The 24,654-nt window shown below is 52.2% G+C and overlaps 2 protein-coding genes and 1 non-coding gene across 4 annotated transcripts in view; 2 read left to right on the top strand and 1 right to left on the bottom strand.

Annotated features, from left to right (window-relative positions):
- NBEAL2 (neurobeachin like 2) overlaps positions 1–5,817 on the bottom strand; it is a 30,035-nt gene extending 24,218 nt beyond the window's left edge. Inside the window, exon 1 of the mRNA XM_033205267.1 lies at positions 5,574–5,817. Within this exon, the coding sequence (XP_033061158.1) occupies positions 5,574–5,624 (51 nt within the window). The 5' untranslated portion in view covers positions 5,625–5,817. The remainder of the gene's footprint in view (positions 1–5,573) is intronic.
- Positions 5,818–6,464: 647 nt separating this feature from the next.
- LOC117084704 lies at positions 6,465–6,628 on the top strand. The gene has a single exon (XR_004437609.1). It is a non-coding gene; the product is annotated as a U1 spliceosomal RNA (small nuclear RNA).
- A 2,867-nt stretch (positions 6,629–9,495) lies between these two features.
- Positions 9,496–24,654, top strand: part of CCDC12 (coiled-coil domain containing 12) — a 55,736-nt gene continuing 40,577 nt past the window's right edge. For both annotated transcript variants that reach the window (XM_033205369.1, XM_033205363.1), the window contains exon 1: positions 9,496–9,696. In XM_033205369.1, the coding sequence (XP_033061260.1) occupies positions 9,562–9,696 (135 nt within the window). In that variant the 5' untranslated portion in view covers positions 9,496–9,561. The remainder of the gene's footprint in view (positions 9,697–24,654) is intronic.

The following is a 24,654-nucleotide window of genomic DNA, read 5'->3' as shown; positions in this document are numbered from 1 at the left end:
CTGGGGCAATCAAGACAGCCTTCAGGGGCTCTGAAAGGGGATGAGGAGGTCTCCAAAGCACAGTATTAGGCAGGGGTGGGGTGGCTGCCTGTCCTGCCTCCCTGGGTCTTACCTTTTCTCCCTAGAAGGCCTCAGGCCAACTCTGGCCTAGGCCCCATGGCTTGAGACTGCGATGTGTCGGGGTATGGGAGTCCCTCAGGGAGCCAGGGTCAGAAGGCAGAGAATGGCAGGGGATGAGAGCATAGTAGCAGTGCTGCATGTGAGGGTCCAGGGCCTGGGAGGGGTGGCCGCGATGCTCAGGCTTCCCATGCCCCTCTCAGAGCCTCTGCCTTGGTCAGTTGTGCCAGCTCTGAGGAGGAACATGGGTCAGGGACAGTCCAGCCCCTCGCCCCAACCTAACTGGGTCAGAGCCCCAACCCTGTCCCCCACTGAGGGCAGGCTGGGAGCAGCTACACCTGCCAAGCCCTCTCCAGGGCCCATAGGTAAGTGATGCCCAGGTCCTGCAGCAGGGGAGAAGGTTGTGGGAATGGGGAATGTCGGTGTCCCTGGGAAGAGGAGGTCTTATGGTCACCTCCACAGAGACCCCAACTTATGCCCAACTAGCTGTGAGGGCACTTGAGAGTGCTGGGGATGAGGGGCTCCTGAGGGCTGCTTAGGCTCAAACAGACCCTGACTGCGCATGGAACTGAGGCTCCTCTGGAATTCTGAAGTAACCCGGAGGGCTGAGGGCTGGTGGTTGTGACACTGGTTGGGAGTACGGGGAGTACACCTTGCTTGCCACGGTGACAGGGATCACTGAGCTGCCTGACACCATGCTGCTCCCAGACCCTGCCTGACATACCCCAAGTCCAGCGCACAGTGGGCCTCGAGTAGACGTCTGTCACCATCACAGCCTGATCAGCCAGTCACATGCCCTATCACAAGCTCACATCTGAGGCCCTGTGTGGGTGGTGCCCACCTCACCTCCAGCCTCCACACCCCAAACCCGCAGGATGCCCGGGCCCAAGGGCGTGACTCGCTGTCTTTACCCCCACGGGTCTGCCTGTGCTTTGCTCTTGTTTGCTCTGCTGGAATGCCCCCATCAGGGGCATCAGCACCCTTTGCAAGACCCATTCCTGTCTGGTGCCTCTCACCAACCAAATCAGTGGTGAGCGCACGGGTTCTGGAGTCCAGTCCCCATTCTAACTCTCGGTGGCTTGTTACCTAACATTCACCCATTTAAAACCATCCCTTTGCTTCATGGGTAAAAGTTCTCCAGCCACACCTACCCAACTCGAGGTCAGGGTAAGGTGAGTGGAGCTCCAGATCCAGGGCTCTGGCCTGCCCGAGCTCCCTGAATTCTAGGCAACAACCCCCAGCCCCCACCATGAGTGACAGTAAGAGGCATTAATAGACCCCAGGGAAGAGCTAGGAGCAGGAAGGGAGAGAAGAGCACAGCTCAAGAGTGGGTGACTCCTCTCAGTCAGAGCTGCCTGGGTGGTAGTGAGCACTCCATCTTCAGGGACAGACAAGCAGAAGTGGGACAGGGTGGGGTCTGTGTGGAATAGCCTATCTCAGGCCTAGGGGGTCCCCCAATTCAGTATCAGGATGGGGAGGACAATGTCAAGCTAAATGTGACTTCTGGCTACATCACAAGGACTGGAGGTCAGGCTTGGAGGATGTTAGGCCATGGGATGAAGCAGGAAGATGGGACTTTGCTGGGGCAGGGACAACTGAGGATAGTGGTTTGAGTGCCTGGGTGGCTGGGCCAGTCTCTCCTCCTTACCTGGAGAGGGGGTGCTGAAAGGGTGGACCTTCTGATCTCCATGACACCCACCCTGCCCCAGGGCCTGACCATCCCCTTGTACTATTTTTTTTTTTTTTAAGCAAGGAAAGCATAGATTTATTGAAATGAAAGCATACTCCACAGAGTGGAAACAGGCTCAAGCAAGTGGCTCAAGAGCCGACCAACCCCTTTTACTATCACTATGGAAAATGGGAATCTCCTTCCAGGGTCCCCATAGACCCACAGTAACTGACCCTGTTTCTCCGGGGACTCCACACTTCCCCATCAGCTCCCCAGTTGTCATAACAACCCCAGGACTGACCAGTGCCCACCCAAGCCTGGGCTGTGTGCTCATCTCCCTGTCACTACAGACCCTCCTCCTTCAGGTGCCTTGGTAATAGAGGCAGGGGACCAAGCACCAAGGAAGTGATTCCACCTTCCCTTTACCCATTTCAGGAAGGTAAACTGAGGCCCAAAAAGGAATATGACCAGATAAAGTACCAGGGGGAGTGGAGGGCCTGACCAGGCTTCTAAGAGGCAGTAGAGATCGTCAGTTAGGGAGAGGGAACTGGGGGAAGTGTGGGCAGGACGAGGTTGCCTCCAGCCTCACCTAACCTCCCTGGACCCCTCTGAGGCCTCAGTGGCATAGCTGGACAGGTCAGCTTCTGCTCCCTCCTGTCACCTGAGGGTTTGTTCTGCCCTGACCTTTGTGACCCTGAGTGCCCTTCCACATTCAGTGCCCCCTCACTCTGTGTCCCCATTCACTGGGGGGGTTGCTGAACATCACTGCTGCTCCTGCCTGAACAGGGGCCACTCATCTGCATGCTATGTGGCATTAACTTTTATGGGCTGCCCAACTGCCAGTCCCAAGACTCCCCTGTCCTTCCTATGCCTTCCCTGGGGGAGCTCTGGTGGGCTTGGAGTCCTCTGGATGAGCCCCCACTGTCCACCAGGCCTGCTTGACTAGCTCTGCCCTACCCCAACTCCTGACAATTTGCTTCTTGTCTCACTGCTCCTGCTGTTCCTTCCTCTCAGCCCTCAAAGCCCAAACTCAGCCTCCTCTTGGGTGACTTCCTGACTGGTCACTGCTATGGGACCCACCCTTCAGCTAATACCCAAGGAGCACCTACTACATGTGAGGTCTGACAATCGTGGTAGGACCCTGCCTTGGTTTCCCCACCAGGGCCCTAAGGAGCTCCAATTGAGTGAGGTCCTGGGGTGCTCTGACTCTTCCCTCTTCCCTCAGTGGCCACCCACAGCCCCCTCCCTCACTATGAGGCCCCCAATTGAGCCGGGCCCACAGGGAGAGGGGGTGGGTGGGTCTAAACCCGGGGTCTTTAAGGAAGAGGAAGGGCAGGAAGGAGTTATTCCCTCCTCTCCATCCCCACCCAGACCCACAACTGGGGAAACAGGTTTGCCAGCTGATGTCAGCTCTCACAGCTGAAGGGAGGGGTGCAGGTGTTGCTGGCTGGGTGGCTAGCCAACTAAAGGGTCTCTAAACACCCACTTTCAGCTCCGCCCCTTACCTTGCACTCCCCCTCCCCAAGCACACACACAATAGGTCCCTAAAAGGACTCAAAGTTGCATAGCACTACTCCTCCCTGGATTGGGGGTTCCAGGAGCAGGAGCAGGCGGGCAGGAAGGCGAGCGGGGAGGTTGGCCCTAGCTTCCTCTTCCCAGGCAGCCTGGCCCCGCCTGGCTCCTGAGTTTGCTGTCACATCCTGGATTTGTTTGCCTGGCCCCAGACTGCCCTCTGCCTGCTCAGGCTTCCAAAGCTACAACCTGCCAGCCTATGTGCCATACCTGCCCTGTGAGGTGAGGAGCTCCTGGAGGGGGAGGCTCAGCACAGATATGAGCCATAACCACCTCCTGAGAGGAGGGGGGCTGGCCATGTACAGAGCTCAGCTAGATGGGGCATCAGGAGGCAACCGTGCTGGAGTTACTGTCCTGGGAGATACCAAGACACTCCTAGCAGCCTGCCACCTGGCCTGAAGACCTATCATTAACATCTCTCACACTCATCACCTGGTTTAAGTCCCCTTTACCTGCCCATGCACCTAGAACCTGCCCATAGCTATGGGGCAGTCAGAGGGAGGACTAGGGGTAGGATTCTCTTCAAATCCTCTGCTCCTTCACAACCACTGGGGATGGAGGCAGAGAAGCTGAGGCGAGGGGACCCGATGGGGCCAGGGAAACAGGAGGCTTCTCTGGTCTGGACCAGCTATAATGGCTACCTCTCCACAGAGTCTAGGAAGCCCCTGAGGTCAGGGCTGTGTCATTTTTTTTTTTTTTTGAGACAGACTCTGTCACCAGGCTGGAGTGCAGTGGTGCGATCTCAGCACACTGCAACCTCCACCTCCCTGGTTCAAGAGATTCTACAGGTACGCGCCACCATGACCAGCTCATTTTTGTATTTTAGTAGAGACGGGGTTTCACCATGTTGGCCACCATGGTCTCGATCTCCTGACCTTGTGATCCGCCCACCTCGGCCTCCCAAAGTGCTGGGATTACAGGTGTGAGCCAGTGCGCCCGACCAGGGCTGTGTCAATTTAACAGGCAGGAAGCAGAGGCTCAGAAGTCGAGTTTGATCTGAGTTATACCTAAGAGGGATTCTACTCCATGCCTGGCCTCCTGCCGAGGGCATGGACCTCTCACAACCTGAGCGGACTGAAGAGGCTGTGGTCCTTCTGGCCTGGACTCCAGGTTGGTGGAACACAGCGGGCCAGCCTCCTCATGGAGGGCCAGCGCGTCTGAGCATGAATTCCCCCCACTGACAAACTGTTCAGGGCACACAATGGTCCATTGTGCCCAGGGCACTCCTGAGCCAGGAGCATGATGCCAGGCAGGTGCAGGGAGGGAGGTGCTGGGTGAAGGGGAGGGGAGTGTTACCCTGGGATCCCTCCTGCTGTGGGTGCAGAAGGAAAATGGGGGACTATGTGTGTGAGACGGTGTGAGTGACACCAGGTTCTCAGCTGATGGGACACCCAGGTCAGAGTCACTCCCCTCATCTTCTGAGGCCACCTGAACTATTCTCTGAGTCGAGTGGGGAGCTCAGGACGAAAGGGCCTCCTTCCAACCTTTTCAGACATCCTTCAGGGAATCAACGCCCCACCCTCACCCTGGGCATCCAGAGCAAAACCCTTTCTTCTGCTCCTAGAGAGGTCCTGGGTCCACCCCTCAGAATGGGGGTGGGGTGGGTCATTTCAAGTCAGGGAGGAGCTTATCGCAGCCTGTCTGCTGGGGGTGTGGGGGGATGCAACTCAAGAAGGACCTGAAGTGGGAGCATTCCCCTTCCACATACCTCCCTATGTCGGCCCACAGATACCCCTACGCTGGCCCACACCCCCAGACCCGTTGGCCACGACCACCCAATCGGGCCGCGCCCAAGGGTGAGGCAGCTCATATACAAATTGAGTCCCTCTCCCCCTAGCCTCCTGGCCAGTCTCCAGGTCTCTCCAGGCCTCAGTTTCCCCATTTGTAAAAAGGCGAAGAAGCGTCCGGCCGCCTAGGCCCAGGCCACTCTCCTCTAGCAAGAAAGACTCAGGCTGCACGGTCCTGCTGGTGGGGGTGGGTCCTGCTGGTGGGGGTGGTGAAGTGCACGACCGCGAGCTCTGTCCCCAAGGCATAAGTGCCAGAGGCACCCGACGGGCTGGGGGCACACACGTGTGTGCGGAGCCGTTGCATGCCCTGCGCGCGCGCGCGGCTACGCGGCCCCAGCGGCGCTGGGCGCAGGTGCAGCAGGCGCAGGGCGCGGGAAGCTGGGGGCACCGCGGGTGCGGGTGCGGGTGCGGGTGCGGGGCGGGCTCACCTGCGCGTAGTAGAGCAGCCACAACTCGTAGAGCCGCTCCGAGGCGGCCATGGCCCGGCCCGACTCCAGCCCTGTTGCGCGCCACCTGTCGCCGCCTCCTCCGCGCCGCCCGCCGGTTGCCCTCGGCCAGGCCCATGGGCGGAGGGCGTCACTCCGGGGCGGAGCGGCGCGGTACTACTGGGGAAGTCTGCGGCTGTGGCCTCCGCGGCGCTGAGCCACCCAAGTCTGCTCGCTCCTCCTCCTTCTTACTGCCGGCCGCCGCCCGGCTTCCTGCACTTCGCTGCAGTCACCGCCGCCCCGCCTCTCCCGGGACCGTGTAAAGGGCGGAGAGCCTGGCAGGAGGAGGGGCTTATGGGCCTGGCGGCCAGGGAGGGTGCCCCGCCGCCCCGCCCCACCAGTGCCATTGGAAGGGCCAGCCTGAGCCTCCGGGACGAGGGTCGGGGTGAGGAATTTCAGACTTCTCCAGGGTCTGAATCCGTCCAGGACGCTGCTGGCCTGACTGCAGTTGCCGCCATTCAGGGAAGGGGCGGCGGGCCGCGTGGGGGTGGCGAGGGTCCTTCAACAATAATGACCACCATTGGCCAGGCGCGGTGGCTCACGCCTGTAATCCCAGCACTTTGGGAGGCCAAGGCGGGCGGATTACGAGGTCAGGAGATCGAGACCATCCTGGCTAACGCGGTGAAATCCCGTCTCTACTAAAAATACAAAATATTAGCCGGGCGTAGTGGTGGGCGCCTGTAGTCCCAGCTACTTGGGAGGCTGAGGCAGGAGAATGGTGTGAACCCGGAAGGCGGAGCTTGCAGTGAGCCGAGATTGCACCACTGCACACCAGCCTGGGCCACAGAGCGAGACTCCGTCTCAAAAACAAAACAAAACAAAAAAACACACACTATACTTACCTGGCAGGGGAGATACCATGATCACGAAGGTGGTTTTCCCAGGGCGAGGCTTATCCATTGCACTCCGGATGTGCTGACCCCTGCGATTTCCCCAAATGTGGGAAACTCGACTGCATAATTTGTGGTAGTGGGGGACTGCGTTGGCGCTTTCCCCTGAAAAGAAAAGAAAAAAAAAAAAAAAACACACACACACACACAAAACCAATAATCACCACCACCACCATGACGACCCCTTGTAGCGCTTATCAAATGCCAGGTGCTACTCTGTCGCTTTATGGGAAGACCAAAACGCAACTTTTGAGCTCTAGCTGTTTGTGGAGTGTGATAGCGGGAAGTTAGCAGCAGGACTAGCCTGAAATACCTTCGGGGTTGCGGTGCCCTCCCAGATCCCAGAGAAGCTTAGACCTAGACCGTTCCCACGGGTCCCCCTCCCTCCTCCAGGAAGCCTTCCCAAACCCTCCAGTGGAGGGGTTCACCCCACTCCCCAACTCCAGGGCGCAGAACTTGCTTCACATATGTTGTTTCTTTAACCTCAAGAGGTGGGTGCCTCATGGCTCTGTTTTTTGTTTGTTTGTTGGTTTTGAGACACTTTGTCGCCCAGGCTGGAGTGCAGTGGCGCGATCTCGGCTCACTGCAACCTCCGCCTCCCTGGTTCACACCATTCTCCTGCCTCAGCCTCCTGAGTCACTGGGACTACAGGCGCGTGCCACCAGGCCCAGATAATTTTTTGTATTTTTAGTAGAGACGGGGTTCCACCGTGTTAGCCAGGATAGTTTGGATCTCCTGACCTCGTGATCCACCCGCCTTGGCCTCCTAAAGTGCTGGGATTACAGGCGTGAGCCACCGCACCTGGCCAGCTTTGTTTTACAGATGGAGAAACTGAGGCCCAGGTTGGCCAAATGAGGACCACCTGGGCAGCCAAGGGCAACAGGGACAGGGACCCAGGCTTGCCTGACTCTTTGTTGGGTCCCTGCCACCATCACCTCGTGCCCCTTTCCCCATGCCCTCACCTCACAGTCTGGGCATGGGGAAAGGGGCACGGGGTGATGGTGGGAGGGACCCAACCCCTGGTGGGTCAGGTCCCCAGGGATCAGGCCCTTTGTTGGGGCTGGGGAGAAGTTTGCTGGGCCCAGAGAGGTGCTATTGGTTCCAGGAGTTGACCAGTCTGGAGACTCCTAGGCCTTGGGTGGCCAAGAGAACAGAGACCCTGTCCTGTTTTGTTCTCCTAGCTTCTTGGTCCACGCCTCCAGTCTGGACTTTTGTCCTGCTCCATCCATCATAGCTCTGAGCTGGGGTTTCCTGAGCACCTCCAACCTGCATGCCAGGCCTTGGCAGAGCAACCCATCCACTACAGGAAAGAAGGCTTAGACAGACCCAGGTTAGTGAGGACAAGACGGTTAGTGAAGGGAGGGCTAGACCTGTGGTCTGTGGCCCAAGGGCCTCTGAAGGGAGTTGGAAGTGGAAGAGTGGATGTCCCCCTGTAGCCAGCTTGGGAAGGGAGGCCTCAGGGAGGGAACAGCCTAGGCGGCTAGTTGTCCCCTGGCAGTGGAGGCGGGGGGAGGCATGGTCTCCTATTCCCAAGTGGGGGGTGTGGCTTTGGGGACCTCCACATACTGAAAGAATATCTCGACTTCAGCCGAAGTGGTCTCTCGGTTATCAGGACACTCTAGTTCATGCAGGAAAGACGACTCTGGCAGCTTCTGCTGGGGAGCCATGAATCTTGTGGTGACTTGCAGTCGAGGCCAAACCAAGACTTTCTAAGCTGGGGATTGGGGGCAGTCCTTGAGGCCCACTGGACCCAGGTTGGGGTTTGCTCTTCCCCGGGAAAGGTAACTTGACCCTGAGGACGTTGCTGCTGCAGGAGGGGATGGGAGTGAGAGGGGATCATCTTTGAGTCCAGAGGGAAACAGCCATACAGTCAGGTCCCTCACTGTACAGGCTTTTGTCTGAGCTGAGAGTGGTCACAGAGGGGCTTAGGGGCACTTGTCAGGTGAGTCTGGGGAGCCACTGACAGCGGTAGAGGTGTGAGGCATATCTTATATTAGGGTGGGATCGAACTGGAGGGTCAGGAAAAGCTTTTTTTTTTTTTTTTTTTTTTTTTTTTTTTTTTTTTCAGACGGAGTCTGGCTCTGTCTACCAGGCTGGAGTGCAGTGGCCGGATCTCAGCTCACTGCAAGCTCCACCTCCCGGGTTTACGCCATTCTCCTGCCTCAGCCTCCTAAGTAGCTGGGACTACAGGCGCCCGCCACCTCGCCCGGCTAGTTTTTGTATTTTTAGTAGAGATGGGGTTTCACCGTGTTAGCCAGGATGGTCTCGATCTCCTGACCTTGTGATCCGCCCGTCTCGGCCTCCCAAAGTGCTGGGATTACAGGCGAAAAGCTTTTTTTTTTTTTTTTTTTTTGAGACATAGTCTTGCTCTGCCGCCAGGCTGGAGTGCAGTGGCACGGTCTCGGCTCACTGCAACCTCCGCCTCCCTGGTTCAAGCGATTCTCCTGCCTCAGCCTCCCGACTAGCTGGGATTATAGGTACGCGCCACCACGCCCAGTTAATTTTTGTATTTTTAGTAGAGACGGGGTTTCAGCATGTTGGCCAGGATGGTCTCCATCTCCTGACCTCGTGGTCCGCCCGCCTCGGCCTCCCAAAGTGCAGGAATTACGGGCGTAAGCCACTGCGCCCGGCCCAGGGAAGGTTTCTTGAAGGCATTCGAGCCTTGTCAGGTCAAGTGGACAAAGATGGGTCAGGGCATTCCAAGACGCCAGCATGGAGTGATTAGTGTGGTTAGTGCTTAGGCAAAACCGGAGCGATCGACGCACTCTTTTCACCTTCTCTCGGGTCTGAATTCCACTTGCTGCTCTTTCACTGATCAGCATTGGATAAATCGAGCCTTAGCTTTTTTTTTTTTTTGCTGGCTCCCCACCCACTAGGCAAGTTGCCCGGAAGAATAAGGGCGGGGTGGGGAGGGGCAGGGCGAGGCGGGGCGGGCTCTTCCATAATAACCCCGCATTGATTGGCTTTCAGGACCCCCAGTCTCTCATTCTCGTCCTTGGATTGGCCGCGAGACATTTATCCGCTGTCCTTAGGCCTGCGCGATGCAAGACGGGAGAATAGGAGGGGCGTCGGCGGGCAAGATGGAGGCGACTACGGCCGGTGTGGGCCGGCTAGAGGAAGAGGCGTTGCGGCGAAAGGAACGGCTGAAGGCCCTACGGGAGAAAACCGGCCGCAAGGTGAGAAATGTGGAGTGAGGGTCGTCGTTGAGGCGATTCGGGGTCCGGTTCGGGCTTGAGGAAAGCGGAGGGCTAATAAGGAAAGACTGCTGCCGAGGATGCGCATGCGCGGGCGGTAACGCACGCGCGAGAAGACGGCGCCCTCCCACGGTGTCTGGGGCTGCTTGGCGTGAGAATCCCCTGGCGCTGGTGCGGTCGTCGCGCATGCGCGGGGTGGGTAAGGTAGTGGTCAGCCATCCGCAGTCTATCTGAATCCTGCTTCCCGGGTGTTGCTCGTGTAGGTGTCTAGGGCTGCCTGTAGGTTCGGATACTTGTTGGGTTAGGCGTGATTTGTTCCGTTTATCTATGGCCTAGCTGGTCTTTAACCCCCGCCTTCGATTCTGAATCAGACAGACTCCCCAGTCCGGCAGCACTCCTTGGATAGGGCAGCAAGTGACAGCAATGAGTACACAGCCGGAGTCGTTGCGTGCAAAAATCAAAGAGGCCGGGCGCGGTAGCTCACGCCTGTAATCCCAGTACTTTGGGAGGCCGAGGCAGGCGGATCATTTGAGGTTAGTAGTTGAAGACCAGCCTGGGTAACATGGCGAAACCCCGCCCCTACTAAAAATACAAAAATTAGCAGGGGGCGGTGGTGCACGCCTGTGATCTCAGCTTCTCGTGAGGCTATGGCAGGCAAATCGCTTGAACCTGGGAGGCAGAGGTTGTAGTGAGCCAAGATCACGTCACTGCACTCCAGCCTGGGCGACACAGCAAGACTCCGACTCAAAGAAAAAAAAAAAAAAAAAACAAAACGAAAAGAAAAGATTTAGCCGGGCGCGGTGGCTCACGGGCCCAGCACTTTGGGAGGCCGAGGTGGGCGGATCACGAGGTCGGACATCGAGACCATCCTGACTAACAGGGTGAAACCCTGTCTCTACTAAAAATACAAAAAAAAAAAAAAAAAAATAGCCGGGCGTGGTGGCGGGCGCCTGTAGTCCAAGCTACTCGGGAGGCTGAGGCAGGAGAATGGCGTGAACCCGGGAGGTGGAGCTTGCAGTGAGCCGAGATCCTGCCACTGCACTCCAACCTGGGCGACAGACCGAGACTCCGTCTCAAATAAAATAAAAAAATAAAAAGAAAAAAAAAAGAAAAGATCTATTTCTAACTTAGTAACTTAGGGTGGGCCTTAGAAATTGGGAACGAGGGCCGGGCACAATGGCTCGTGCCTGTAATCCCCCACTTTGGGAGGCCCAGGCGGGCGGATCACCTGAGTTCAGGAGTTTGAGATCAGCCTGATCTACATGGTGAAACCCCGTTTCTACTGAAAATACAAAAATTAGCCAGGTGTGGTGGCAGGCACCTGTAATCCCAGTTACTCGGGAGGCTGAGACAGGAGGATCGCTTGAACTGGGAGGCAGAGGTTGCAGTGAGCCGAGATCGCGCCCCTGCACTCCAGCCCAGGTTACAGAATGAGACTGGTCTCAAAAGAAAAAAAAAAGGGGGGGGGGGAAGAAGAGGGCGTTAGTTCTTCCTTTGGGGATGGGCTTACTAGCCTATTAGTTGCCATATTCGAAAGCATTTTTCCTTGCTGTCGTTTAACACCAAATGAAAAGTTCCATTTCTACTTTGTTCATCTTTCCAACGTAATGGAGAGGAAGAATTATTCTGAAGTTCATTACCTGTGTGCAAACCCTAGTTTGCTTTTTACTTGGACTTGGGACACATTGCTTCATCTCTCTGAGTCCGGGTTTTTTCATGTCTCCAGTGGGGAATGACAATCCCTACACATTCATTCTCATTGGGTTATTGTGAGATCTAATGGGATAATCTGTGTGAAAGGGCTGTAGAGACAGACCAGTGAGGGCCATAGTTGTTGGTTCTGTTGTCAGATGGGTGAAAGCAGTGTCTTTCAGTGTATGAAGTACAAAGAATGTTAAATAGCTAGACCTGTCAGAGATGGGGGTGCACTTCCCACTTTCCAACTGAAGAACAAAACAGGCTGGACAGTCTGACCCCTATTTTCCCTGGGGTCCTGTGTGAAACTGAAAAGGGAAGTAATAGAGAGTGAAAGCTGGCTAGAGTGGCTTCTGCTTTTGTTGGCTGCCTGTCGAACATAACAGACATCCCCTAAATTGCCTGTTCCAGAGAAGCTCAAGCCTCAGCCTTTCAAACAATGGCTAGTCCACCTGAGCTGTTTGCTTGAATTTGGGGCTCAGGTTATTGGGGCCAGGTTTGAAGTCAGAATGCAAAGGACAAAATAGCATCCACAAGGCCCATTGGCAGGGAAGGATGTGCTAGATCATCAGGAGAACTGGCCTTTAAAGAGGGATTCTCTCAGTGGGCTGGAAATATGGCCTGATTGTTATTTTTTCTGTGTTTTAAAATTGTGGGAAAATACACATACAATATACCATTTTAACCATTTTAAATGTATAATTCAATGTCCAGAACATTTTCATCATCCCAAACTCTGTACCTGTTAAACAATAACTCTCCATTTCCCCTTTCCCCAGCCCCTGGCAATCACTGTTCTACTTCCTGTCTCTGAATTTGACTACTCTAGGTACCTCATATAATCAAATCATACAGTATTTGTCCTACTGTGACTGGCTTATTTTACTTAGTATGTCTTCACACTTCATCCATGTTGTAGCATGTGTCAAAATCTCAGTCCTTTTTAAAGGCTGAATAATATTCTGTTGTGTATACCATAGTTTGTTTATTTGGGTTGCTTCTACGTTTTGCTTGTTGTGAATAACACTGCTATAAACATGGGAGTATGAGGCCGGGTGCGGTGGCTCACGCCTGTAATCCTAGCACTTTGGGAAGCTGAGGCGGGCGGATCACGAAGTCAGGAGATTGAGACCATCCTGGCTAACACAGTAACACCCTGTCTCTACTAAAAATACAAAAAATTAGCTGGGCATGGTGGTGGGTGCCTGTAGTCCCAGCTGCTCGGGAGGCTGAGGCAGGAGAATGGCGTGAACCCGGGAGGCGGAACTTGCAGTGAGCCAAGATCCCACCACTCATGCCAGCCTGGGCGACAGAGTGAGACTCCATCTAAAAAAAAAAAGAAAAAACATGGGAGTACAGATACCTGTTTGAGTATCTACTGCTTTGAATTCTTTGGGGTATATAGCCAGAAGTGGAATTACTGGATCATATGGTAAATATTTTTTTTTTTTTTTGAGATGGAGTTTTACTCTTGTTGCCTGGGCTGCAATGCAGTGGTGCGATCTCAGCTCACTGCAATCTCCGCCTCCTGGGTTCAAGCGATTCTGCTGTCTCAGCCTCTCGAGTAGCTGGGATTAATTTTTTTTTTTTTTTGAGACAGAGTTTCGCTCTTGTTGCCCAGGCTGGAGTGCAATGGCAGGATCTTGGCTCACTGCAACTTCCACCTCCTGGGTTCAAGTGATTCTCCTGCCTCAGCCTCCCCGGTAGCTGGGATTATACCACCATGCGCAGCTAATTTTTGTATTTTAGTAGAGACAGGGTTTCACCATGTTGGTCAGGCTGGTCTCGAACTCCCGACCTCAGGTGGTCCACCCACCTCAGCCTTCCAAAGTGCTGGGATTACAGGTGTGAGCCACCACACCCGGCCTTTTTTTTTTTTTTAAATTCGGGTGATGTCAGGTGAGGAGAAGGGAGATCAGTCTCAAATCTGTCTTTTCGACGAACTAAAATTGGGGGTTTATATAGCAGGGAGAGGAATGTAACTATGTGTAGGGAAAACAGCCGGATCATATGATAATTCTCTGTTTAGCTTTCTGAGGAAACACCATAGTGTTTTCAGTGGTGGCTGCACCATTTACATTCCAGCAGCAGTGTGCAAGGCTTCCAGTTTCTCCACATCCTCCCCAACAGTTATTATTTCCTTCTCTTTAATTTTCTTTCTTTTTTTTTTTTTAAAGGAGTCAAGAGTCTCACTGTGTTGCCCCAGGCCTGTCTTGAACTCCTGGGTTCAAGTGATCCTCCTGCCTTGGCCTCCAAAAATGCTAGGATTACACGTGTGAGCCACCAAGCCCAGCCATCTTCTTTTTTTGCTTTTTTAATTATAGCCATCCTCGTGGGTATGAGATGTTGATATCCCATTGTGGTTTTCGTTTGCATTTCCCCAATGGTGAGTGATGTTGAATATCCTTTCATATGCTTGTTTGCCATTTGTATATATATTTTCTTTGAAGAAGTATCCAGGTTCCCTTTGCCCATTTTTTTTTTTTTTTGAGATGGAATCTCACTCTGTCGCCCAGGCTGGACTGCAGTGGTGCGGTCTCGGCTCACTGCCAGCCCTGCCTCCCGGGTTCAAGCCATTCTCCTGCCTCAGCCTCCCGAGTAGCTGGGACTATAGGCATCCACCACCGCGCCTGGCTAATATTTTGTATTTTTAGTGGAGACGGGGTTTCACTGTGTTAGCCAGGATGGTCTCGATCTCTTGACCTTGTGATCTGCCTGCCTCGGCCTCCCAAAGTGCTGAGATTACAGGCGTGAGCCACCGTGCCCAGCCGCCCATATTTTTTTTTTTTTTTTTTTTTTTTTTTGAGACGGTGTCTGGCTCTGTCGCCCAGGCTGGAGTGCAGTGGCCGGATATCAGCTCACTGCAAGCTCCGCCTCCCGGGTTTACGCCATTCTCCTGCCTCAGTCCCCGGAGTAGCTGGGACTACAGGCGCCCGCCACCTCGCCCGGCTAGTTTTTTGTATTTTTTAAGTAGAGACGGGGTTTCACCGTGTTAGCCAGGATGGTCTCGATCTCCTGACCTCGTGATCCACCCGTCTCGGCCTCCCAAAGTGCTGGGATTACAGGCTTGAGCCACCGCGCCCGGCCTTTATTTTTAATTGGGCTCTTTTTCTTGTTATTGAGTTGTCATTGAATTGTTCATATATTCTGGATATTAAATCGTTATTAGAGATGAGATTAGTGATATTTTTTTCCCATTCTCTGGATTTTCTTTTCATTCTCTTGGTAGTGTCATTTTTTTAAAAATTAATTTTTTGTAGAGATGGGGTCTCACTGTGTTTCCCAAGCTGGTCTCAAACTCCTGGCCTCAAGCAGTCCTCCTGCTTTGGCCTCCCAAAGTGTTGAGATTACAGGTGTGAACTGCCACACCTGGTGGATAGTCTCATTTGCTGCACAAAGACTTTAAAATTTGATGAAGTTGAATTTATCTGTTTTTTATTTTGTTGCATGTATTTTTAGTGTCATATTTAATCCCTACAGTTCTTTGAGTGATTTTTTTATTAAGGTGAATGCCTGGGGACAGGACAGGTAAGGGTCTAAACTTTTAGATGATTTTCCAGCCTATGGCCCTTTCTGTGGGACCTTTTAAGTGAGGAGTCAGGGGAGGAAGTATGACTGCCTGCTGTGGCCACATAGAACCCCTCGAGTCTCCTCTCTCAGAGAGGAAGTGGCTTCACATTTTTAGTTCAGGTTTCTGATGTGACACCAGACTCCAGGATTGAGCACCTCCTCTGCCTGCACTTGGCAAGCACCTGTCTGCCCCATTAGGATGGCATCTTGCTGGTTTCCTAGCACTCAGTGGCAGGTCTTTCGTTGAGTTTTTACTGTGTGCATGGTTTTGCTGGAGGCCTTAGGAATTTCAGGCATGGAGTTGGTTTTCCTCACAGTTTTGTCTTTCTTCCTAACTCTCACCAGACTATAAACTCATAATTTACTGATACTATGACAAATCAGGGTCCTGAGATTGTGGCAGATGGAGAGAGACAAGATTAGGGGTTGCAATGTTTCCATATGTTATTCTGTGCAAAGCTCTGTTGTAGTCAGGCTGCTGTAGTTTTACAAAGTCTTCCTGGTCAGCCCACCTGATGCCACTTATTAGTGAGGGGAGCATGGCAAGAGGCTGAGAAAAGCTGGGATGTCCAAGGCCGATGAGGGGAAGTGATGTCTCTTGGATTCCAGCCCATGCAAGACCCGCTGTGGGAAGGGGATTCTGTAGAGGACACAGCACTGCCTGAAGCAGCATCTTGTAGGTCAGCCAGTTCCCGTTGACAGGTGGAAAGACAGTACTGCTGGGTTCATTTTCGGGGAAGGCCAGGCAGAGCCTGGGGAAGCTTCATGGGAAGGCAGCGTGGAACTTGAGCTGAGCCGTGGAGGGTGGGAAGTGGGAGAAGGTCATTGAGGTAGCTGGAAAGGAGAGTGTTCCCAGGGAGCATTTTAGAGGTGGGAACATGCGGGTGCATAGAGGTAAGAATGGAGATGCTCCAGGGAGTTTGACAGCAAGCACTTGGCAGTGATTGGGGCAGGGTTACAGTCTGAAAGTGCTGGACTGGGGTACTCTAGTAGCCAAGTTTTATAAGAGCCAGGGTTTCCAGCAGGCATGGTAGCCAGCCTGGGCACACTTTTCTGTATTGTATTTGAACCTCATTTCCTGATGCTCATCCAGAAGTTCCAGGCTAGGTGAGTAGGTAAACAGTTCAAGGCTGTGTGGATGAAACTCTGGCATCTCTTTACAGTGCTGTCGGGTAGGGCAGTGTGAGGCCACTCTGTCTTCCTTTTACCTCTTCCTCAGCAGCCAAATGGAGGCTCTCTAAAGGTAATTAACTTGGCATAAACATTTGCCCCTTGGCTGTCAGCTTTCCTGAGCATTTGCCCTGAATTGAGCTGTCTCTTGCTGCCCTGAGACAGGGAGACTGGCTGTCTGGCTGACCAGCCCTTGGGGTTGAGATCTGGCTGTCAGGTTGCAGGTTCCAGGCAACCAGCAATTCCTGGTTGTCACCTGGCTCCAGAGATTAGAGCAGCAGTGTTGCTCAGTAGAACTTTGTGCAGTGATAGTGTTCTCTAATGTGCACTGTCTAGTACTGTAGCCATGGGCCTCCTGTGACTTTCAAGCCCTTGAAATGTGGCTACTGGCCAGGCATAGTAGCTCATGCCTATTATTCAGGGGTTTCCAATCTTTTATCTTCCCTGGGCCACACTGGAAGAAGAAGAATGGTCTTGGGCCACACATAAAATACACTAACACTAACAATAACTGATGAACTTTAAAAAAAATCACAAAAAATATCTCCTGATGTTTTAAAAAAGTTTACAAATTTGTGTTGGGCTGCATTTGAAGCAGTCCTGGGACTTGGGCTGTGCGTTGTGCAAACGTGCTATAATCCCAGCATTTTGGGAGGTGGAGACAGGAGGATCACTTGAGTCCAGGAGTTCGACACCAGCCTGGGCAATATGACGCAGGAGTTTGAGACCAGCCTGGGCAATATGACAAATCCCCATCTCCACAGAAAATACAAAAAATTAACCTGGAATGGTGTCGTGCACCTGCAGTTCCAGCTGCTTGGGAGACTGAGAGGGGAGAATCACTTCAGCCTGGCAGGGGCAGAGGTTGCAAAGAGCTGAGATCGTGTCACTGCACTCCAGCCTGGGCGACAGTGTGAGATCCTGTCTCAAAAAAAAAAAAAAGAAATGTGGCTACTGTGACATTTAATTTTAGTCAGTTCACATTTAAACAGCCACACTTGACTCGTGATTGCCTTATTGGATGGTGCATCTCTGGAGGACTTGCTCCCTTTAGCCTGACTTACAAGAAACTGTGTCTGTACCTGAGCTCCAGTTGTTGAGAGCTAAGGGGCAGGTGGAAACCCAGATGACTCTCAGATCAGCCTTGGGAGCCCCAAAGCTGGGCAGAGGGCTTGGAAGTTGGCTATCTTCATGGCTGGTATCTCCCATCAGATGCTGATTTGGGGCCATCTGTGTATGTACCCTGTGGAGTTAAGTGCTGGTGATTCAGAGTGGTATAGTTGTGATTTACACACTCAAGAAATGGGAGTGCAGGCCGGGTGTGGTGTCTCACACCTGTAATCCCAGCACTTTGGGAGGCCAAGGTGGGCAGATCACTTGAGCTCAGGAGTTCAAGACCAGCATGCAGGGTTCAAGACCAGCATGGGCAATATAACAAGACCCCATCTCTACAAATAAAAATAAACAAAATTACCCGAGCATGGTGGCCCACGCCTGCAGTCCCAGCTATTTGGGAGGCTGAGGTGGGAGGACTAAAAAACAAACAGAAAGGAGCCGGGCGCGGTGGCTCAAGCCTGTAATCCCAGCACTTTGGGCGAATCACGAGGTCAGGAGTTTGAGACCAGCCTGGCCAGTGTGGTGAAACCCTGTCTGTACTAAAAACACACACAAAAAATTAGCCGGGCATGGTGGCAGGCACCTGTAATCCCAGCTACTCGGGAGGCCGACGCAGAAGAATTGCTTGAACCCAGGAAGCGGAGGTTGTATTGAGCCAGAGATTGTGCCATTGCACTCCAGCCTGGGCGACAGAGTGAGACTCCGACTCAAAAAAAAAAAAAAGCAAACGGAAAGAAAAAAATGCACAGTGCAGAGCGGGAGCAATGCCAAGGTAGAGGGCATGCACTGGTACTCTCTGACTTGGGGGTACTGGGAGGGTCCCTGGCCAGGTGGGAGGGGGTAAAACAGGGAACCAGAGGGAGGGGCTAGCGAGTCTTGCTGGAGGAACAGAGGCTGTGGGTGAGAGCCTAGTGTGCTGGGTGAGGAGTCAGACTTGTCCATGTCCTGATCATGTCTCAAGAAGTTGCCTCTATCCCCATCCCAGGTGGCCACATCCCCAGGCCCAGCAACCTGGTTGCAAAGTCAGCCAAGGTGATCACTGCCTCGTGCTTGACAGCCTGTGGCAGGTTGCCAGTCATAACATTTGCGTGGCAATTGTGGCAGAATTGTGTTCCATCCCAGAAGCAGAACTTTGAAGCAGGATGTGTTGGTTCATCCCTGTCTGATAGACCAGGAAACCCTGGGCTGAAGGAACGTCCCACAGTCATGCTTTGAGTTGTTGCTGACCCTAGATTGTCCCTTAGGCTCTGGCCTTCTATCCCTCTACACCTCTCACCCCCAGGTGCTTGGGAATAAGTACCCCTGGGGAAGGAGCCTCCACCCATCACACATATAAACTGTAACCAGGCTGTCAGGTGGAGGCCGAGTGGTGGAGTGGAGAGAATGGACTTTGGAGACAGATCTGATTTAAACCTCTGCTCCATTAATCACATCTATGGGACTCAGAGCAAGCCTTGAAAAATCTGAGCCTCTGTCTTGTCTATAAAATCAAGATACAGCTTCTGAACTCATCAGTAGCTAGGAGAACAGAGAAAGATGCTGTCTATGAAGTGTCTAGCTCAAGATCTTGTACACAGGCCTTTTATAAACGTGGATGCCTGTCCTTTCTTCCTTACCTTCTTGTAAGTGGGGACATCCGGGTGGTCTTCCAACCTTCTCCACTGGGTGGCAGTGGGTGGAACAGGCCCCCGTTCCAGTGGAAGCAAAGAGGTCCTTCTCCTGCACCCTGGCTTTACTCATCCTAGCCCTAATTTTTTGAAGATGGAGTGTTAGCGCAAAGTGTTAGATTAAGAAGAAAATGGATTTGCAGAGCCACGGCCGAGGTGGAGTGTGAGTGCCCGTTCTTCCTAAGGACCCACCTTTTCTGCCCAAGCTCTCAGACTCCACGGTTGTGGAGGCAGTGAGAGGGAGAATCTTCTGGGTGGGAGATTTGGGGTTCCCAACACACATCTATGGTGAGCCAGCATTTCCTTCTGAGGCCCTCAGTATGTTCATGTGATGGTGTTGGATTTATCAGAGTTTCTCAGACCCACCTGTTCGTCGGGTTGTCTTGAGAGATCTGGCCCTACCTCAGACCTATTGTGGTCTTGGTATATAGCCTATAAATTCATGCATTCTTAAAGTTCCCCAGGTGATTCTGATGCATTTTTCTGGACATCTCTGATCAGTCCCTGACATTTTCTCATTGGAAGAATACTTTTTTCCCCCTGGAACCTTAGCTGCCCATGCTCATTGCAGGAACTCTGCAGCTAGCCACTAATAAGTATTTATTAAGTACCAGCTGTATGACAGGCCCTGGGGATGCAGCTATGAACGAGACTTCCTCCTTGCCTCAAGGGGCTTCTGTGGAAGGAGTGGGGATACTTAGAAACAAGGAACATGATGTCCCTGTTTATGTGTCCCAGGAACTTGGGAATGTGGTATGTGTGTTGGGGGAGAGGCTGTGCAGCTGCCCAGGCTGGGAAGAGTACCACCTGGGAGTTCTGAGATGGGCGGAGGGGTGAGATGCCAAGATCTAGGGAAGAGCATTCCAAGCTGAGCAAGACTAGCTTGGCATGTTTGAGGAGTAGGAGCAGAGTGAACAGTAGGAGGTATGGAAAGGGGATGAGGGTGGAGAGGGCCTGGGAGACCGGGCTAGTTAGAGGGGGGTCTTGCAGACCACCAAGGCTGGACCTCAGTCTAAGGGTGATGGGGAACCACTGGAGGCCTGAGCAAAGCTGACATGCCCTGTCCTGCCCTTGGCTGACTGTGTGTGGAGGTAGGAGGCAGCTGCAGGAGCCCAGGTATGAGGCAGTGCACATACACAGGGTTCCTGAGATGGTGAAGTACAGGGCAGAGGGGCTTTGAAGGGGAAAGCAAGAGTCTGGCTTTGGCCACATTAAGCCAGAGATGACTGTTAGACAGGTGAGTGAAGAGAGACGTAAGCAGTCATCTGGACTAGAAACAGATACAGGATATCAAGCCCTGGGGCTAGACAAGGCCCTCTGGTGACAGAGTTTAGACGGCAGAGACAGAGGACTGGGAGATCAGTCTCTGCCCTGAGGCTCGCCCTGCAGGTATTTAGCAGGAGTTGGAAGAATCCAAGGAAACTTGATGGGATGGGGTGGGATGAGGACAGTGGGGCTGAGAGAAGCCAGGTGAAGACTGGGGATGGATTTTGGCAAGACAAGGTGATAGGTGAACTTGGTCCAGCTGTTTCAGGGAAGTGTGTGGTGCCAGTGGAGTCCAGGCCAGGTGGGTTGAGGTGCAGCATGCTGGCCACAGCCTTCCTGTAAATTAAGCCTCCTTTCCACTGCTTGAAGTCCTCACTGGACCCCAGCCGGGACACCCATCCCTCCTCTCAGGAGGGTAGCGCCAGGCTGAGGCAGTGCCCTTATAGCCTTGCTGTCTGAACTCACCTGGCATTTGGATGCGGGCAGCCTTCTTGCTAGTGCTCAGGTCTTCATATTGCCACTCTAGCCCCTTTCCTTTCGTTTTTTTTGAAAGAGTCTCACTCTGTCGCCCATGCTGGGGTGCAGTGGCACAATCTCAGCTCACTACAGCCTCTGCCCTGCCCTGCCCTGTGCTCACGCCATTCTCCTGCCTCAGCCACCTGAGTAGCTGGGATTATAGATGTGCGCCACCATGCCCGGCTAATTTTTGTATTTTTAGTAGAGATGGGGTTTTGCCATGTTGTCCAGGCTGGTCTCAAACTCCTGGCCTCAAGTTGTCTCCCAGCTTTGGCCTCCCAAAGTGTTGGGATTACAGGCGTGAGCCACTGTGCCTGGCCCCCTTTCTTTTTTTTTTTTCAACCTGGGAGCATAGATTCAAGTTGCCCTAAATGTACACTCCCCCCTCCCCTTTCCTTTCTGTCCCTGCACATAGGCCCTGAGGGCTGCACTGCAGCTCCTGCAATGTGACCCCTCTTTCTGAGTCAGGCTGGCCGTTTCTCTCATGATTCCCTGCTCTCTGGACAGGTTGCTTTGTCCACCTGGCTCTGCCACCCTGCTCACCTTGAGATGTGTAGATAGGTAGGTCTCTTCACATCCTTCTTCAGCTGGAAGATGGCCACAGTAACTCCTCCCTCCCAGGATAAGGGTTAAGTGAGATGGTGTGTGCAGAAGGGAGCTGAGAGGTGGGAAGTGTGATGTGTGGATTTATTCTTTCTCCTATACTCTTATTTTACCCCTGGTTGAGGGCCCCTTTAACTTGCACCTGAGACAGCACAGATGTGGAGAGGCAAGGGACCATATGCAGTCACACAGGGCTGATCCCTTGTCCTCTGGAGCCCACTGCCTCCTGGCCAAATTTGGGGGTGCTCTTCCTCTGGGATGGAATTGGTGCTGCCCTCACCCCTTGGAGCTGTGCAAGGAGGGGCTCTGCAGTGAGCTACAGGGAAGAGAATGGGACCTCCATTCAGCTTGGTCTGATATGCTGGGGAGAAACAACTGGCCTGGGCGAAGGGTGAGCCTCTCTCTGGATTTCCCTCGGAGGGCACAGTTTCCTTCGAGGCAGGCAGGTGGCTATTCGGGATCCTTCGTGGTTTAGCTCACCTGTGGTGGTCGAAGCACCCTCTACGTAGCAGAAGAGGCACTAGACAGCCACAAAACAAGGTTCCTCTTTCTTGCTATGCCAGTGACACAGTTGTTCCACCACAGTCTCCCGTTTGGTTGACTTCTGCGGTGTTACAAGGTGTAAGTCATGTTCCCCAGGTCTCACTGATAGGGGGCAGGGAATTGGAAAGCAAAGAATCTTGAAATTCAAGCTGGTTTTTAATTTTTCTGTTAGCTTTTGCAACAAAAGAATTTGCCTGGCCTTGATGGTGAATCCCTCAGTTTTTTTCTTCTGTCTCCTGGAGCCAGGAGGGCGTGAAAGGGGTGTGCTTCCCTTTCAGTGTCCAAGTAGCTGTCTTCTGGGTGTGCTTGAGAGTCCTTAGTCTTCTCTTTGGAGGACTTTTTCCCTATGGTCCTCTTGACTGAGTTCTCTCTAGATTTCAATGATTTTATTTTTGGTTTCTAAGTGGGCTTAAAATTTTCTTTTTAATGACCTCATAGCGGCGTAAAAAATCCTTTTAAGTAAGCATACAAATTTTACAGAGAGAAAAGTACACAAATCAGCTCAGCAATTTTCCTAAGGTGAACATGCCTATGTCAGTCATCAGATCAAGAAACATGATAACATCCCAGAATCACCTCCCAGATGTTCACTCTCCGAGGGAAACCACTCTGGACTTTCTAACATAAGAAGTTGCCTTCCTTCCTTTTGAATCTTATATAAATGGAATTAAACAGTACGTAGTTTTCTGCCTCTGGCCTCTTTCATTCATCATATGTTTGTCAGTTGTTGGATGTGGAATTAATGCATTCTTATTTCTGTATAGTATTCCATTGTTTGAATAGATCAGATTTTATCCATTCTCCTGTGGATTTTCAGGCTGGAACTATTATGGATTGTGCTGCTCTTCCCAGTCTTGTACATGTCTTGGTGAACATATGTACACATCTGTAGGATCTATGCCTAGGAGTGGAATTGCTAGGCCATAGGGTGTATATAGGACAGATACTGTCAAATACTTTTGCAAAATGGCTCTACCATTTTGCACTCTGACCAGCATTGTATAGCGGTTCCTCTCTAATACTTGGTATGGTTAGTTTTGTTTCATGTTAGCCATGCTGGTGGAGGTATAGTGGTATCCTTTTGTGGTTTAAATTTGTATTTCCTACCTAATGAAGTTGCATTATCTTTTCATATGTTTATGCAAAGTGCCTGTTCGTGTCTTTTGCCTCTTCTTCTTTTTATTCAGTTGCCTGTTTTTCCTATTGATTTCTAGGAGTTCCTTATGTGTCCTTGTTCTGTGTATGTGATGTGACTGTGTCTTCTGCCTGCCTTGGCTTCGACTTTTCAGGCTTTTAAAATTGAATTTTTTTTTTTTTTTTTTTTTTACTGTTGAGGTGGTGCTTCACTCTTGTTGCCCAGGCTGGAGTGCAATGGCACAATCTTGGCTCACTGCAACCTCCACCTCCTGGGTTCAAGCAATTCTTGTGCCTCAGCCTCCCGAATAGCTGGGATTACAAGTGCACATCACCACGCCTGGCTAATTTTTGTATTTTTAGTAGAGATGGGGTTTTACCATGTTGGCCAGGCTGGTCTTGAACTCCTGACCTCAGGTGATCCACCAGCCTCGGCCTCCCGAAGTGCTGAGATTACAGACGTGAACCACCTCATCTGGCCCAAAATTGAATTCTTTGGTGAACAGAAGTTCTTAATTTTAATGTAGTTTATCACTTTTTTATCCCTAATACCTTTTGTGGCCTGTTTAAGGAAATAGTTGCCTATGTATAGGTCTAGATGATATTCTTTTGTTATAATCTAGAAGTTTGCTTGTTTTACTTTAACCTTTAGACCTCTAACCCGTCTGGAATTTACTTTTGTATGGTGTGCGTAGGGATCAAGATTCTTTCTCCCCATATGGATGTCAGTGACTCAGCACTATTTGATATTTGACATTTGTATTTTAGAAAGAAGAGTTTTCTGGCCGGGCGCGGTGGCTCACGCCTGTAATCCCAGCACTTTGGGAGGCCGAGGCGGGCGGATCACGAGGTCAGGAGATCGAGACCCTACTGGCTAACACGGTGAAACCCCGTCTCTACTAAAAAATACAAAAAAAAACTAGCCGGGCGCAGTGGCGGGCGCCTGTAGTCCCAGCTACTCGGAGGCGGGAGAATGGCGGGAACCCGGGAGGCGGAGCTTGCAGTGAGCCGAGATCGCGCCACTGCACTCCAGCCTGGGCGACACAGCGAGACTCCGTCTCAAAAAAAAAAAAAAAAAAAAAAAAAAAAGAAAGAAGAGTTTTCTGTGACTTAATTGGCATGCAGTGTTCATGATAATGCTGTTAACCTTCTGTAACATCTTGATAATTGTCATTGTAGATGTTGTAGTAGTAGTAGTAGTAGTAGCTGCTAAAATATATTTTTTTCATGCTTCTTAGTAGCAGTGGTAGTAATAGTAGTAGTAGTAGCTGCTAAAATATATTTATTTTTTCACGCTTCTAAGTCCCAGTTTATGCCACCCCTTCAGTAGACGGGCAGCTCCTTGAAGGCAGAGACAGCTCTTAAACTTATTTTAACGAAACATTTCCTAGGTGCCCCATGGCACTGTAGTGGGTATGCTGCGTCCTGTGACTCTGAGCCCCGTAGGCTTTGTGCACTAGAGAAAAGACTCAACACGGACTCCCAGGGAAGACAAGGACCTGCCGAGCCAGGTTCTCCAGTGCTGGCCTCCTGACCTGCCAACCAGACTCTGTCCATACTCTGGACCTGCTGGCCCAGGGGTGTTCTGACTAGAAGTATGTATTACCTCAGATAGTTGCTTCAGGGCAGTTGTTTCAAACTTGGGCTGTATGTTTTAAAT

Source organism: Trachypithecus francoisi, unplaced genomic scaffold (assembly GCF_009764315.1).
Source record: "Trachypithecus francoisi isolate TF-2019V2 unplaced genomic scaffold, Tfra_2.0 Lachesis_group0, whole genome shotgun sequence".
NCBI classification, from domain to species: domain Eukaryota; kingdom Metazoa; phylum Chordata; class Mammalia; order Primates; family Cercopithecidae; genus Trachypithecus; species Trachypithecus francoisi.
This window is presented reverse-complemented; position numbering and strand designations above follow the sequence as displayed.